This window comes from Pagrus pagrus, assembly GCF_965226575.1.
Source record: "Pagrus pagrus genome assembly, chromosome: 6".
In the NCBI taxonomy this organism is placed as follows: domain Eukaryota; kingdom Metazoa; phylum Chordata; class Actinopteri; order Spariformes; family Sparidae; genus Pagrus; species Pagrus pagrus.
In genome coordinates this window covers 11,777,783-11,795,759 of record NC_140190.1, presented here as the reverse complement: position 1 = coordinate 11,795,759, position 17,977 = coordinate 11,777,783, and the positions used below count along the sequence as shown (strand labels likewise).

Below are 17,977 nucleotides of genomic sequence, written 5' to 3'. Positions count from 1 at the left end.
AAGCAAAAATGCTCCGGTGAGAGGAGGTTAGGGGGGTCTCGCGAGTCGTCAGGAGCTGCAGGAACGATGTGAGGTGATTGTTTAAGGAGCCACTTGTGAAGCTGAAGGCAAACAGTGTCACAAGAGCAGCTGGATGAGTTTGCAACTGCGGCTGACCGACGTCACGTGCATCATTCAGCATCAATAAATCGAGGCTAAACAGCTAAAATGCAACTCTTTTTTTTGCTAGGATCCATCCTCTCCATGGTTTGCTATTATCATTTTTATCATGTACCTGAAAAATGTGACTTATGGCGCCTTAAATATCAAAGTAATTTGGAAGCGCCGTAACGCTCTGAACGCTTGATCAAAACGCCTCTCCTCATCAAGGCCACCTCATTTAAGTCCAAGGAACATCTTGCATTAAGACAGCCATCAATCTGTCCATTATCAATCAAGGAGAGGACTCACACACCACTATCTATTTATCTTGCCAAGTGCTCTATTAATATCAAATTAATTTCCCCATTGAGAGTATCAATCACTCAAGCAGTTTTTTTCTCAACTCATTAGCTTGGTAATTGTCCTTGTTTACAGGGGAAAGTCAAGACAGGACGCCTCAAAGAGGGGTGGACAAGCGGTCTGTACAGGCTCCAGCAGCTTCCTGTAAACTCCCGCTACATCCTCCCTGCTAATAAACATGGACGGGAATCCTCTACAGTCTGTCAAACATGCAATATCCTTTGTTTATTATTTTAAAGAAGTAGAACGTTTGCAGCATCAATCTACATTTTTTTTGAAAAAGGGCAGACATTTTAGATGTTCACAAGTTGTCAAGAATCACACCATCAATGAGGAGAGGGTGCTCTCAGGCTGGTGCTGCCTGACAGGGCTGCTGCCGGATGGCTGCATCTCAACAGACGACATCAATCAAGACGAGGCTGGAAGCTTTTTGAGCCTAGATTTGAATTATAAAGCGAATGGATGGACACACAAATACAGCTTACAAGTCATCACATTCATTTTGAAATCATCTATTCCGATAAAAAAGATGAAGTGATGTGAGCCCAGTGGTGGAAGAAGCATTCAGATCATTTAATTAAAGGTGCAATGTGTACGAATTTTAGTTGTAAACATCCAAAAATGAACTGAAATTATTAACAGAATGTGAAGAATTAACAGTTTTGACGTTTTAACTTCTTTGTACTGTTGCAAATATATCTACTTAAGTTAGCATGCTAACAAGCTAGCCCGGGCCCGTAACAGTCAAAAGATCCTGAGCTAGCGGTGTGAACACCAGCACTCCTCCACTGCTCTGGGCTCTTAGTCCAGACTGCTAGCTGCACGGCTAACTGAGCTAACTAGCGAATGGCAGCTATAGTAAGCAGCAATTCTTACATATTGCACCTTTAAGGGAACAAAATGTAACTTCCTGGAGAAAGGTAGTTGATTGTGGAGTTTTGGGCTGCCAGCTCTGGTCAGACACCAAACCAAAGCGACCCGTGGATGACACTCAACAATCATCTACCTTTCTCAAGTTACATTTTGTTGCTTTGTAATACAAACCGATGCAACAATATAAAAAATAAACAATAACATACAAGTCCTGCATTCAAGTACGAGAGTACGAGAACAGAAATGTTATCAGCCAGATGAACTTAAAGAAGAAGCACTTATTTTGCAGTAAAATGTCCCCTGTGACTCTTATATTTATTATATTTTACATTTATAGATTTTACTGTTGTAGCTGCTCCAGGTAGAACTAGTTTTCCAAAGGGTCACAAGATTAACCCGAGAGAGATGATGAATATTTGTTTGTTTGCTTTTTTTAAAAAACTTTTCTCCAATGTTTGTGTTTTTTTTAGGGGGCTGATACTGGATAATTTTACTTTCTTACTTTCTGGAGTGGAAGTAACTAATTACATCTACTCAAATTACTGTAATAAAGTCATTTTTGGGGTACTTGTACTTTTCAAGTCTGTCATTTTATTTGTACTTTAGTGTGCATTACACAATGTAATCTACTTTTAAAACCACAATTTGAATTAATATCCGAAACCTTTCGTCTGCATTTTTGAGCTCAAAAACACAAAACTCTGCAGCAGGTGCAGGTTTGGAGAAGTGACGATGACCACTGAGCAGAACAGAGCAGGAAATTTAGACGGAAGATTTGGAGAAACAGAAACCCTTTTGATTGAAGGCCCGCTATTGATAATGCATCAAACATCAACGTCTAAAAAGTAATTAATACTGTGAGTAGTGTTTAAGAATAATACTTTTTACTTACTTACTGAGTAATGTAGCTCTACTCATACTTCAGTACAGATTTTCAGCGCTTTTTCCACCACTGCTTACTTTACTTTGGGTCTTGAATATGACAGGTTCCCCAACTAGACACTGCCATAGGGGGCACAATTTTTAGGAGCTATTGATTACATTTTTATGTTTTTATAAGCTGTAAAATCATAATATGTAGTACAATATTGCAATATTTATACAATGGAAGTACAGTATCTTCCTCTGAAATGCATCGGGGGAAAAGTATAAAGTTAGTACATCCCTGAGACAAGACTGTGACAGATTTCTACCACCAACCCACAGTCACCTCCCTCCCTCTCTTCATCCCTCTCCATCTCTCTATTGTCCTCCTTATATTAAGAATGAGGCGATGAAGTCGACTTGACTCAGGCCGGGACTGTGCTTCACATGTAATGGGGGAAAATGGTGACACGTTTCATTGGCCAGCTCCTTCCCTGCTCACTGTGGTGTCTTCATTTGAAGAAATGGGACATGGCGAGATTAAGTATGATTGCGTGTGTGACGAAACATGCTGTCACTTGGAAAAAGAATATAAAGACGCAGATACTTTGAGTCAAGATATAAATTAAATCTTTCGAATTATAAAGCATTAATTGTTAATGTGTTCACAAGGAGTGCACAGGAGCTTCCTTGATTGCATTTTTGATGGCGATAAAAAAGCTGATCACATCCCTGTTTCTAATCATAGCACTCATTGTTCACATATAGTGCAAATATCAGCAGTGTGTGTGCCTGCGTGTGTGTGTGTTGACTCTAACCTGGTGTTAACCACGGACTAAATCCTATTTGGAGCCATGCAGCGCTCTGGCAGACAAAAGCAAAGCCAGCAGCCAGCTCAGCACTCAGAGGTAACATTTACACAGGGGACTGAGAACATACTGTGGATCCCTACAGCTACACAGCCAGCCTGTCAAAACTGTCTTCATACTGGGAGCTGTCAGGCCTTATGGACTGAGGACCCCACCAGGTCACGAGTGGTATTACAAAACATACACAAACAAAACTGTGACTTATAGTAGTTTGATTACATGTAAATGTTCCATGTTATTCTGTTGCATAAGATTAATGCAAGTTTTCTATCATGTGGAGTCAATGCGAATAAATTAGTCTGATTAAATGAATGCAGACTTCTATATAAACCTTATGTGTTTTTTTTTCATACAAAGTGAAAAGGGGAACTTCTTCATAAACATGTTAAAGTGTGTATTAGTATATTCATAAACATAATGTATTTCACTTTGCTTATTCAGTCTCCTGTAGTTAAATCACACATCTAGTTACCTTCGGTTATATAGTCACCCATCTCCGTTTTTTTACATTTTATTTATTTATTTATTTTGTTGGTCGGTTTGTCAGCAGGATTACACAAAAACCATGAAACTTGGATGGAGAACAGGTCTCGGCCCAGAATAGATATCATTGACTTTTAGTGCAGATCTAGATAAAGGGACGGATCCAGGAATTGTCTCTCACTTTCTTTAACACTGTTTTTCTCTGTTAAATCAACCCGTCATTCGTCCATAACACCATGGAGATTATGATTCCATCTGCATTGTTTTGTTGTCACAGCGGTCGACTGTTTAAGATGTGGTGAGCGTAAATCATGGTTATGAGTGATACAGGACTATCAAGTCTGATATTGGATTAGGCTTAATTTAATTACAGGGGACTGCTTTGGCAGAGGCATGCACTCTAGTGCCATTCTAGTTCATCATGATATAATGTGCTAGGAAAAAAAAACCTCTTTTTTGTCACAAGAGTGACAAAAAAGAGGAAAAACAGACCTTGTTCTGGAGTGTCCAACACTTTAATACAGAAAATTACATATCCAACACAACACGTATTAGTTTACTTTTCTTACAATGTCTCAAAATAACCTACTAAACACAACAAATGTAAAACATATTACAGTTAAAACATCTATACACAGGCAAATGTACACAATATAAAACACATATATACACTCTCTTAATATATTATTATATAAAGATTTGTGTTTTTTTTTTAACCTTTAAAAACTGGAAGCCGAACAGCTTGAAGAGGGAGTGTTTCACAGAAGATGAGAACTGTTGAAAATCACACTGACACATCATATATTATGGATAGGTAGTTTTTACATACAGTTGTTGGATCCTGTGTATTTAACATGCCAATTTCTGAAACAACAGTTGAAGCAGACAAAGGAGGAACATTTAAATACACAAAACTTGCTGTTAAAACCGTTAAGTGCTATTGATATTACTGGATTATACAGGATCTAGAAGCCGCATTGGAGTTACGTATGCAGTTTCATTCACGGTGGAGTGTTTGGACGTTGTACATTTTCTCAGTAAAAACAAAATATTTACAAAAAAAAACCAACTAAATTCTGCTTAGCTGCCTTGACGTCAGCACACATACTGATGGAGTTAACCTTGTAAAAGACTGCTGTAAACCAATTAACGGTATGTACGTGAGAATGGTGAGCATGTTGTCTTCAACCAAATGATTTCATGTATCAATGGTTTTTCTTGAAATGATGTGACCCATGAAAATGTGAAGTGGGAAGATATGCCATCTATTATGACAGGGGAATCCTTCAAATGACAAAAACAGAAAAAGATCACAACATTCACAAATAAAAAAAAAATTACAAATACATGTCTGAGCTCTAGTCACTCTTTCCTCAAGCTGGCAATGCTTCCACGTTCTGTTTGTCTCCTCGTTTCTCTTTTTAAAAATCATTTATATTTATTTTATTTTTCACAAAAGCAGCACAATGAGGAGTAGGAGTGAGAGCAGGGAGCCACTGGCTGCCGTGTGTGACACCCCTCGGTTAGGAAGACGAGGAGTCCTCGGGGAGTTCTGCTTCAGTTTACTGGGAGGCAGCGCCTTTAAATCCTCCAGGGCGCCGTACGCTGCCATAGAGAACTCAGGGTCTCCTGTGGTCAGCAAGTCAAACACGCAGGACTGAAAGTACACGTCCTCCACCTGCAGAGTCTCTCTACACTTGGCCGTGGCCCGCTCCACTGTGTAGACCTGGTGAGGAGGCCGCAGAGGACCCAGCTCTGTGTTGGTGCCCTGCAGACGGGGCTGCTGGCTCTGACGGCCCAGCGTGTGCTCTTTGATGAGCTCATTGCGCGGGCAACCGTGCAGGCAGAGCTGCAGGCCGCCATTGTCCTCCGAGAAGTCCAGGGTGTCCTCTGGCATGCGGATGGCGAAGGTCAGGTAGCTACCCACGCGCCGGACGATGATGGAAGTGCCGATGTAACGGGCCTGGATCTTTACCTGCCGGCCCACCCCGGAGCCGCCGCGCTCTACAATGGTCAGGCTGCCGCTCTCACCACCACTGCGAGTGCCATCCTGAAAGGCCAGCGGCAGATCTTCTGTGGTGGCCTGGTACACCTTCTGATCTGTACAGCCGTGGTACGACTTGAAGATCACTGTGATCTGAAATAAGTGGAAAAAGTATTAAGTAAGACTTCAGCATTTTACCATTATAATTTTACTACCATGCAGTTTGAATATTCTATATATATAAAGCAGCTGATATAGAGCTGCAAAAATTGATGAATCAAATAGTTGTCAACTATTTATCGATTGATCAGTCTGGGTAGTTTTTTTTTAAGGAAAAAAGAAAAGAGTCAAAATTCTCTGTTTTCAGCTTCTTAAAGGTGAATATTTTCTGCTTTCTTTACTCCTTGATGACAGTAAACTCAATATCTTTGGGTTGTGGACAAAACAACACATTTGAGAATGACATCTTGGGCTTCAGGAAACACTGAGCTGCACTTTTTTTCTGACATTTTATAGACCAGACAACTAATCGAGACAATAACTATCAGATTAACCATCAATTAAAAAAATGTTACTTGCAGCCTTAAATGAGTAAATGAGCCACAAGGTCACATCTTTGCTGAGATATAAATAAGATGTGCTACAAAAGATGCCTACATGAATCTTGACTAACAGCGGTACTGATTAAAGCCACAAGGTGGCAGCAGGAAACTGCTGTGAGAGATGTTTATAGCCCAAATTGGCCGTTTTCACTGTGTGGCAATGATTCTCTCTCTTGCTGCAAAATGTTCAAAGGACGGCTGTCAACTGTCCACTGGATTGTTATCACTCAAACAAACCACAAATTAAAACATTGTGGTGTCTCCACTATCACAAATCCTTTCTCATCTAAAACAGATTGTAAGCACTAAACTCCACCAGTCTTCCCTGAGCGCTGGCTCACACAGGACGGTTTCGTAACAGCCTCAAATCTCCATGTATCTTCCAACACTTCTCCTGCGCTGGCACTGCTCGTTCTTATTCAGTGACTGACTGTGATTTGTATTCCAGCTGAGCTCCGAAACACTGTGTCCTAACCTCTGTTTCTTCAAAGTATCTTGACAAAGCGGTGGCTGTGGTTGAGTTTACACTTACGGGGATACTGTATTTGATGGATGATTTCCTGTCTTAAGTCTGGCAGTTGCAAACAACTCCAAAAGCATGATGGGGGCATGCGGGTGCTGGCACAGACAATATCCACACTACAAGGGCTGCACACCCAGAACACACTGCGAATGCTTTTCAAAGAGTTTGTTCTGAAAACTTTGGTGCAAAATCTGCCCACTCAATTAACAGAATCAAAAACCCTCGCTGCTGCCAATTATTCCTTTATTTTTCCACATTATTTCATATTTACACAAAAATCGGCCAGTTAATTATTTGACCAGAGGGGTGAAAAAACATTCCACATCGTGGCGGTGGAGGAAAATGTTTGAGTGAGCGTTAATCACTACCATATGACCACCCATGTGTTAAAGGTAGAGCGCTCAAGCATGTCTGTGATTCAACACCGCTGAAGGACTCCCCTCCTCTCTCTTTTCCCTCATAGATCTGAAGGAGCTCCAAGACAAGAGGAATGCTGGAGGCTCGAGAGGCACCGTGGAATGACGATTAACTTCACATGTTTGATACTTTATGGCAATACTTGAGCTAGCAAGCCCGCACTCAGAAACAGTCTGCTCATATACGCATTGGTTTCAAACTTACTTCAATGTGTTCATTTCTAATATGGACGTAGCTGGATGTGAGAAAAGAACCCCACAAGGGGTCACCGAATATGGCCATAATTTTGTTTGTTTTGAACTTATTCTCCTTAATCTTTGATTATTTTTTGTGTGTGATCTATTTTTCGAAGGATATAGGAGTGGGGTTACAAGTTGATAGATCACACATGAAGTAGAAGAACAACAAATGTCCATGCATTAATCAGCACAAAATTGACAATCTTTGATTTCTTTTCTTGTGAAATCTTGAATATATTCAGGCCTCTATATTAAAAGACTGAAAAGACATATAAGAAATGTTTGAAGGTTGGCTTTGTTTTAAGGTTTCACAAGGCAATAAAGTTGTGAACCACTGAAAAAAATGGCATTCACAATCTCTTTAAACCCATAGTGATGTCTTCACTTTGCTTGTTAAAGCTAAAGATGTGTAATCTACAGCCACAAATGAAAAGCAGGAAATCTTCGCATTTTTGGACATGAAACCAGAGAATATTTGGCCTTTTTTTGCTTTAAAAATGACTGAAACAATTAGACAATTATCAAAACAGTTGTCGATCAGTTTTTGTCAATCGACTCATCATTTCAGCTCTACTCTCAACCCTTCTCACCTTGCTGGTTGCCGTGGCGCTGGAGCCTAGTACAACAGGCACGTTGGTCACCTGCACCGACAGGAAGCGGTTGTCGATCAGAGGCCACGCCCCCTCCACCTTGCAGGTCTGAAACTCGTCTCGGAAAGTCCGTAGGTGCGGGTCTCCGAATAATCCACAGTGGGCATATTTCTTCTGCTGACCGCCTGAGCCCGACACGAGGACCCGATTCTCGTAGTCGCACAGCTCCGACACGGCCGGCCGAGACGTGCTGGGGACCTTGGCGGAGGAGGTGGGCCCGTCGCTGGAGCAGTTGTGCTGAGAGAATAACTCCTTAATGCGGAAGACGGCCGAGTGGTAGACCAGGTCGCCCCTGCAACTGCGCGCCTGCCGCCGAGTGCACAGGGCGTAGGCCCGCAAGGCGATGCAGTAGTCCACATCCAGAGCCACATCCTCCTGCAGACCACTAGAGGGTGAGGTAGAAGCCACGTACTCTGCATTGCAGCGCTGGATTCGACACTGCTGGCAGTGAGCTGGAAAACAAAAACAATGACCATCAACGTTTTGCACTGTAACTTTGTTAATGCATCACAGTTTCTCTGAAAATGTTTGATTCTCGACTCATTTTCATTCTGTTTTCAGCTTCTTAAATGTGAATATGTTCTGCTTTCTTTGCTCCTTGATGACAGTAAACTGAATGTCTTTGGGTTGTGGACAAAACAAGACATTTGAGGGCGACATATCGGCTTTTAGGTAACACTGGTCAACACCAATTTCTGACATTTTATAGACCGAACAACTAATTTGTTAATCGAGACAATAATCGACAAATTAATCAACAATGGAAATAGTGGCAACCCTACAATCTGAACAAATCCAGTTTCCCTTCTACCAAGAATCTTGAAATCCATCTGACAATTACGGATACATTACCTCAGCACAGTGCACGAGGCAGTCAAAACTTTTCCACTATCAAGTTTAGCTCAATCTGGAGAGCCATTAAAACCCAAATGCGTGAGCTCACGAGGCCATGGTCCCACACTGTGCTCCGGGAGTCAGTCAAAACTTATTTCCCCAAACTAGCCCTCACAGAAATAGCATGCAGCCTCGCTGTAGGAGGAAACCAACCTGTGTTAGTTTGCCTGAGGGTGCTGAATGTGGTTTGGCTGTTGCTGAGGTGATTGAAGTCCATTAAGCTACACTGCATGGCACGGCGAGGCTCGGTGCACGGGGGCAGCTAACTTGAAGAGGATCACAAGAGGAGTATTACAAAGAGTCACACTTGTTCAGCAACTCGGGGTCTGAACTGGAAGCAGGAGTGGAGGTGGGGGCAGCAAAGTGCAGCATGTGATATTCGGGTGGTATCGCCTAAATTCAGGGCTTCCTGTTCGGTTATGACTCACAAGTGGGATATTTATTATCGAGGAAAACAAAGACCTGCAACTATTTCTGTGGGAAGTAGAAGTGTGGATATTTATTAAGTTCGTCTCGGTGTTACTTCTGGGTGGGACGTCTCATTTGCTGACTCCTGCTGTATTGTGGATGTATTTTCCATCTCATCTCAGCATCAAGCACCATCCACAACACACATCGCTTTTGCTGCAAAACCAGGATCAGTTGCATCAGACTGCTCTTCTATTGCAACAGAATAATCTTCTGTTTACGCCAAAGCTCCATCTTATCTCCCAACAAGATAAGCGTGGAGATTTTACACCAGTGCACATGAATATTTTTGCACCATTTCTCCCCGTTCTCTCACATCCGTCTGATGCACTGGACGGGGACATGAAGGATGATTAATGCACCCGGCTGCGCTGCACTTCAACACGAGCCCTGATAAAACTGAGATGGAGTGTGAGAGGTCAAGTTAGAGCCACTCCGCATCCCTCCTCTGAATTCCAACAGGCCTCCCCCGTCTCGCTGCGAGGTCACACAAGTCCGCCGTGATTGACACTTTTTGACAATCACTGCCTGCACAGCCATCAACAACCACACATCTCCCTAAAGGGTCTTTATGCTCCGGCACTTAAGTCGGCTACCAACAAGTGTGAGGACCATGTGGGGAATATGGGAACAGAGAGCGGACGAGCAGAGTGACCACACACAATATTTAGTATATTATTGATGAGTAGATTTTAGATGGAGCTGGAGATTAAATGCACAATATTTTCACAACCTAGGCTATTGTGAGAAAGCTCAGATGAGTACAAAACAAGGCTGCAAAAACACTTTCAGATGGGATTAGATGTTGGATAAACTACAGAGATGGTGGCTTTGGATAAATCATAGTGATTACATGTTAACACTCAAACTCCACAAATGGCACTGACATGGGTACATGTATTAATGAAGTATTACATATTGAATGCCCTATTTTGCTCTACTCTTCAGCAACTACTTCAAGACAAACACTACTTTTAGATCTACTTCAGGTGCTACAGTTAAAAGAAAAGCACCTAAACAGTCCAGAGGAACCTGGGGGGCCTCCAGGGGACTTTAGTTATTCAATTTTACTGTTGAACATCTTCAGACGTCAGACTTGAACTATTATATAAAGATGGGATGGTTTGATGTCCTTATAAACAACATTAACTTCAATTCTGTTATATTATTTGAAACCTCACAAGCCTTGTCAACTGTTAATCATGTGATTTTAAGCATTTCAGCACACTTACCTACACTAAAACACATCTATAATAAAGCAATACTCTTATAATATTCTGTGTATTCCTGATATTCATAGTACCAGGAGACTTTCACCTTAACTTTGTCGTGAACACGACATTAGGGAAGTGTCCAGATCGCATGAAATGCTTGATATTTATGATTCAAAGCAACCCAAGCTGCTGCTGCCTGTGTTTGGTTTGTGGTCTGTGGGCTGGAGGACAGAGGAGCGACCAACACGTTCAGAGGCCAAAAAGTTGGACACCCATGCATGGTAGCTAACAAAGTTAATAAATGAAGCATGAATAGGGGGAAATACCACGGTCCGCTTAGCTTCACCTACAACTTAAAACACCCCAAAAACTGTGTGTTAAAGTTAATCTCGCGTCTTGAACAGTAATGGTGGTCGTTTGATGTCACGTTAGCGGCATTTTCTGGCTTAAAAAACACAAAGCTCGGTGGTTTTTCCTTTGGTGCTGCTGGACGCCAGTTTGCTAGTGAGCTATGCTAACTGCGAGCTAACCCCGTAACTCCGCACAACTTGATAAAACCGCAACCGCAGCGGTGCTTTTGCTTCCCTAAAAAACTCGACAGCCGTTCGGAGGTTGGTGTCAACGTGTTGGGTGTCGTTGTTTTATGCGGGAATAGTTGGGAAATTGTCCAAGAAGACGCCCGTGAAAGAGAGTTAACTCGTGCTGCTCGGCTAGCAAAGCGGTACAAAGTGCTGCAGCGCAGTCAGGCTGGAGGCTGGAGAGACTCCGCAGCAGCGGCAGCAACAGGACATTACTTTGTCCCCGCAGTGGACGGGGGTGCTCTCAAACAACAGCCACTTGTGCTCTTTACTTTAAACACCAAAAACGTTTTAAAACTCGAGCAAAAGCGTGTGAGAGTCGTTAAAAAGTTTGACGCCAGGAGGAAAAAGTTAACTTTTTTTTCCCCAACCTCCATTCCGGAGAGGGAGAGCGGGACGCGGGGTCTCGCATGCAAGCAGAGAGAGAGGAGAGAGGAGTGGAGGAGCACGGATTGGAGAAACAACACAAAAAAACACAAACACGACAAAAAAAGAAGCAGCACTTACCTGGTCGAAACAGCAGCGAAAGTAAAACCATCGTCAACGTTACACAGTCCCAAAGCTGCCGCTTAGCCGTGATTTGTGGTCCGCTTCTCCCCATACCAATCCATTCAGTTAGAATGGAGTTCCTCGACTGCTTCTCATCGACGCTGTGGCTGCGGGAAATCAGACAAAAATTCGTCTTCCTTCCCAAAGCGCTGTCATTCAAAAGGGGCCCCTGTCTTCAGGGCGGCTCTACGAGGGAGGGGTCTAAAGTGTAGATGGGGCCCAGAGGTGATGGCTGGCCAATGAAACACTAATTATTCACTAACCACTTGATATTTACATGTAGTGGCAATTACTGGGGGGGGGGATGAGGACAGTGGAAAAGGAGCCTTCAACAACAGAGAGAGGGGGGGTGTGTGTGAAATTATAATTGGCCTGATTATAATGGAGGAATGACAGGGTTTTGTGGTTATAATGGTGTTACAACTGCCTGTTATCTGCACGTATAAGACATATCCATGCTTAGGAATGTAAGTACATTGATTATGATTAATGACTGAGCTGTGGAGAAGGGGTAGGGTTAAATAAGTGTGTACTTCTTCCTGCTCCTTTTAATAACTAACTTTGTTTTCACATGTCCGGAATAAATTTCCATGCTTGGGAACATTCAGTATATCCACAAGTGACAAATAATGCAACGTTAAATTAAAGGGGCACTTTGTAGTTTTGGAGAGGACATTTGAAAATGTCAATACTTACGATATTAATGAAGCAATAACTTAAACCTTTTCCATAACTGAATAAACAAGCTGTTCTCAGAACACTGTTTGAAGCTAGAAAGGTGGCGGGGTCCGCCAAATATAAACAAAGTAAAGCAGTATGAAATTGTGTTGTCCTTTAAGGTCAGCTGGTTTAGTCAGTTTAGTCATGAAAACAAAAAGCGTTTGTTGGCATAAATCAGTCAATGAAGATCTTTCTCTACTGATTAAAACTTCTTCCTCAAAGCCGCATAGTGCATCTTTAAACGCTTTGCACTACAAAGCACCAGGAGCAACTGTCCTGTGTGACTCCCCCTCCCCCTCAGGACAAATGTTTGTGTGTTTTTTCAGCATTAAGCAGGATTCTCCCACCTGTTGTTTTCTCACTCTCCAGACTTAGCGCTTAAATAATAGAGTGTGATTGACAAATGTGTGTGCAGACTAACTTCGGAGAATAGATCTTGGTTAGTTTGTCTAGTGAATATTTTAAAGGTGCACTTTGTAGTTTTGGGGAAGAAGTTTTAATCAGAAGAGAAAGATCTTCACTGACTCATTTTTTTAATGCCTAAACAAACTAAATGAACAAACTCTTGTCCTTTTCATGACTGAATAAACTGAATAAACAAACTGACCTTAAAGGACAACACAATTTCATACTGTTTTACTTTGTTTATATGTTGCGGACCCTGCCACCTCTCTAGCTACCTTATTTTCCTCTGAGAACAGCTTGTTTATGCAGTTATGGAAAAGATAAATCATTCTGAGTTTGTATTATTACCTCATTAATTATGTAAATATTAAAATTTGAAGTTTTAATTTCTTTTCCAAAACAACATTGTGCCCCTTTAAATATGGAGCCCGATAGGAGACATATAGTAGTTAGGGTTGCGACAGTATGACATTTACACAGTATCACAGTACACAGTACAGTAAACAGGAGTTTTTTTGGTTGAACAAACACAATATATTATGTCTTGACAGACATTAAACTTGATATAAACTTAAGAAAAATATTATTTTGACTAACACTTATACAGTAGAATTTGATAACCTGCGATTTTCATACCATGGTGTACCTTGAGAACAGTGTATCGCTGCAACCCTAATAGTATCTACCTACAGTATAACCAGTAGTTTTCTCCCTTACACTGACTAGCTCAATAAATGCTTTCTTCAGACATCTTTTAGTTTCAAAGTGGGCTTTTACCTGCCAGAAAACATTGTCTGTTTTTGTCACTTCAGAGAAAATACCCTGACTCTGATTATTTTCTCTCAGCAAATCTCAGTGCGCCATTTAATTTTTCCATTACATTTTCAGTTAGCAACTTGTGTGTTACTCTTTTCCTTTTGTGGCCAACTTTCCATCTCTCTCGCTCCTTCAGCGACACTCCGTCTTTCATTTGCACAGCTGCTGTGAGGCCGGACCATCTGCAGGCCACATAGACTCACCGTGCAGCCTTCAGCCCGAGACACACGCTGTGGTTTCAGTGCCATGCAAAGAAAGAATTTTAATGCACCGACCAATTACCGAATAAAATATCGGCGTTTAGAAAATCAACAGTTTAAGTTTGCGTAATTCCATTCCTGCGCTTCGATTAAAAGTTAAAGCTTTTGTTTTCGGTGCAGCTGGGGTGTTTGGCTTGTAGCTTGTGAGTCTCCCTCTGCGCCTCCCTCCTCCCGACTTTATGAGAGAGAAGTGAACCCAGACAGTTATTGGATCACTGGTTTTTCTATACACATGCAGGCTCCTCCGGCCACACAATTGTGTGATTCAGGTGGCCTGTCAGTCTTGTGAAAGGTCTTCACAGGCCCATGTTGATGTGGGGCTGATATATATAGTGGAGGGGGAAACGAAGACAGCTCAACCCAAGTGGAACGTTTGGATTGTTCTGAGCTGCCAGAAGGGCCTCTGTCACACTGGATCCAGTGTGCCAAGTTTATCCCCCGAGAGGGTTCTACCTTACTCTGTTTGTTCAGCTAATTTTGGAGGCTTGCTTGGTTGATCTGCTTTATGGCCGTGCTTTATGGTCACATTTTAAATCCCCTCAAACGAGTTACACTCCGTATTCCCCGTGACAGCTCGGACAGGGTGCAGTGACGCAGTGCAGGAGGGAGATCTGTTGATGGCTCGGATGCTGTGCAGCAATTTAAAGGCAGTTCCCGTGGGACATGTCTCACCTGTTACAGTGCTTGTCTTCAGGAGGAAGTGATGACATTTCCTGCAGAAGAAAACACATTGTTTACTTCAATTTATAACAGATGAAGATGAGGAAATGCTCGGTTTTGTGTTAAAATGTTAAAGACACAATAAAAGACAACAAAATCAAAGCCCTCGATAAGCTGCTGTCCACTAAATGAGCTGAGGTTCCACACCGCGAGACTGATGACCACTGAAGCACACAGTTAATTGATCCAGGTGGACGGTAAGGATGAATTCAGCACATGAAAGAAACCCAGAGACTGCCTGTCAGGCTTGATGGGCGGAGAAAGGCCTCTTTCTTCCCACGTTTCCTTGTGAGCGTATTGCATTGCATGACCCAGCAATATGTATATGCTACCAGCTCTAAAACAAGAGAGTGGGTGCTGTGTATGGGGGTGTATATCAGGTACAAACAAGGCCGGTATATTTCTCCTGCTGACAGTGGGTCACTTGTTCTGGCACGACAGGGAAAATAGTCTAAGGAGGCGGTTTTAATGGACTGTAGAAAGAAAATGTTATATGAATATCTGACACGTACGAGAGCAGAGGAGCAAAAAGCAGTTTGGCAACGGTATAAAAGCTGAAGACGACAGAAAATGTGGCGAGTGAAGCGAACGAGAGTGAGCAAGAAAGAATGGGAGAAAGGGGGGAAGGGAGAAGGAAAGGGGGAGAAAAAGAGGGAGTGAGGGATTGGGTTTCCTCTGACTGTGTGTCTGGGCAGCTCCACATGTTCCTCATTAAGGTCCTCACACTGTGGGACCAGCTCCACACCAGGATGCTTGTTTTTGTTATTAGGCCCAACGTGCTGTGGTCTGGTGGAAGCCCGAAAACATGGCCAGTCCAGGACCATCTCCACAGCTCGCTGTCCTCAAAAAATAACCACAGTGACCTCACATACGTGCGCTACAACATGGTCAGCTTGCAGCACTCTGAATACTTGTTTATAATGCAGTTAAACATGCATAAAACTGGAAAATGTATATTAAAAACCCAATCAGATGCATACAATGTGATAGGTCTGTAGTGCACATTTACGCTGCTCCTGAACCATCTGTTCTCTTTGCCTTCAACAATTTAGTTTTTCCGGAAACGCAGTGTTTACAAAATAATCAAAAGTACAGTTGCAGGAAATTGTTGATGTGTCACGCTTCTGATTTTTTGTTCAATTTCATGCCCATCTAGATTAGTCAACTGAGACATGTATCATGTTTCTTCTGGAGGCTGATAACATCAGAGATTGGAATCAGAAGGAGCACGCGCCCTCTGTATCCTCCGCTAGCACCACACGGTTGCAATAGAAGAGACGCACTTATTGAATTTTAAACAGGAACCGGAGCAAATTGACTGTTTTTTTTTCTTTCTGAGGGCCTCTGTCTGAGATGAAGTGGCCTATAGCACTGCTGAGAGTGAGAGAGTGAGCTGCAGAGAGAGGCAGAAAGCGAGTGTGTCTGGTTCAGGCCTCTCGCTGTGAGAGGGGATCTGTTATCTCAGCATAGATAAGGGAAACTGTGGTGTGAGTGTATACGGGGCAGCGCTGATAGCATCTCCACTCAAGGATCCCACTTACGGCAACCTGATTGATAGCTGACAGCGCACACAGGGGGGGCTTTTGGAGTGTTTTTGTAGGTACCCCTCAACAGGTATCCATGCAGGCATCTGTTTACTGTGCTCCTCTGAGTAAACAGGAATTATCACACATGCATGTCATTGTGTAGAAAGTCAGGGTGTGTGGAAACAAATGCAGGGTAGGTTTTTATTAACTGATTTTCAAAATAAAATAAATTCGGTCTTTCTAACTTTTTCTAACTTTTTTGTTGCTTTGGTCTTTTCCACATTGAACCAAACTCCTCTCCTCTTCCTCGCAGAGCAAATGTTGACACAGCGTCAAGCCCCATGCTCATGAATAGACAGTCAACTGACAGGTAACCCTAGCTCCAGGGTCACGGGGTCATCCCGGCCTGATGAGGGATGATGGGTAAAATAAATGGAGAGCAGCACACAGAGGGACCTCTGATGTCCTCAGCCTAAAGGGAGAGAGTTCAGGGCCATTTGACCTCCGACCTAAACCCTGCCTGTGTGTTTGTGTGTGTGTTTTTTGTGGGTTAAACCTCTCCCAGATCTCGAATACTCAAATATTTTTCTTTTCTTGGCCGAGGTTCTTTCAAACAAATAAATCAAGTAGCAAAAAACAGCTGAATGTACGGCTTCAGCGAGCAGCATGTGAAGTCGGTTCCAAGGCATAACTTTGTTTGAACATGCCTCGTCTTTCTCTTCTCATGACGACGCTCCACCGCTTCTAGTCATTCGAGCCATGATGCACGATGGAAACAGGCAACAAATTGTTTTGTAACGACCTGTGGCGACTCTCTTTGCTCCCAGGAACGAACATTTCTGTAACACCGCTGCGCCCACAAGATCAAGGTTTAATACTCAATATTTTCATCTCATCTATCATTTTTCAACTTCAGGTTATTGTTCTAAAGTCTTATATCACTTTGCCTACAGAAAAAAAAATCTGCTAACCAAACGCTATATGTAAAATTCAAAGTGGGATGTTTCATCGGGTTTGATGGTGCTCACAAAAAGATCTATGACCATCTCATGCTATCACCAAGAATAGGAGTGCTCCACGAGGTTCTCTCTTGTTTCTTTTTACTGATGCTTTTACAGATATATATCTGATGTAGATATATATATACATATCAGGAAAACTTTTTTTCTGTCTTCTTCATTTCAATAGATCTAAACAGATCTTTGCAGCATACAGCTTAAAACTGTAGCCCGATATGTGGCATCTTAAAAGCGGGTTTAGCTTTTGCCCTTTACACCTGACGGCTCGACTCGTAATCTGCAGATGCATTTGTGATAACGCTCGTCCTTCAGTTAGTCTGTAACAGCTGGTATTGTTTCTGCCCCGGCCCACCCAGACAACGACCCTGAACCAGGAATAGACAGTTAGACAATAGCTCATGGGTGTATAATTTTAGCCATTCTGATCTACCAGATTTTTAGCCAAGAAGGCATTCGGAGAATGTTCCCTCCTGCCTGAGTCGGTTCAAGGCAGTGAAACATGGAGGAACATTGCATGGGTGTACACTTCAACCAACAAGTATGATTGACTCACCGCTCTGAGTCCACATGAAAAGCTGGGAAACTGATATGTCTGCTTTTTCCCCACTTTTTGCTTTTCAGCAGATGTTTTCTCACATTGACTTTAAAGAACAGGCCAATCCTTCTATGGTTAAATGGCATCATGCATTTAAAACAACCCATCACCTGCTTTGTTTGTGTTTATGAACTGCTGTATCTAACTGTCAAGTATGTTAGTGAATTATGCTCTCATTGGTCAGATCATTGACAGAAACGACATTCAA

General features: G+C 42.4%; 1 protein-coding gene across 1 annotated transcript; it reads right to left on the bottom strand.

Moving 5' to 3' along the window:
* Positions 1-4,089: 4,089 nt before the first annotated feature.
* rgmd (RGM domain family, member D) lies at positions 4,090-11,897 on the bottom strand. The gene is made up of 3 exons (XM_084354297.1): positions 11,667-11,897; positions 7,946-8,457; positions 4,090-5,727 (listed from the first exon to the last, which is right to left on the bottom strand). Exons 1-3 carry the CDS (start codon positions 11,758-11,760, stop codon positions 5,041-5,043), a joined length of 1,293 nt encoding a protein of 430 aa, XP_084210423.1. The 5' UTR covers positions 11,761-11,897; the 3' UTR covers positions 4,090-5,040.
* Between the last annotated feature and the right edge of the window lie 6,080 nt (positions 11,898-17,977).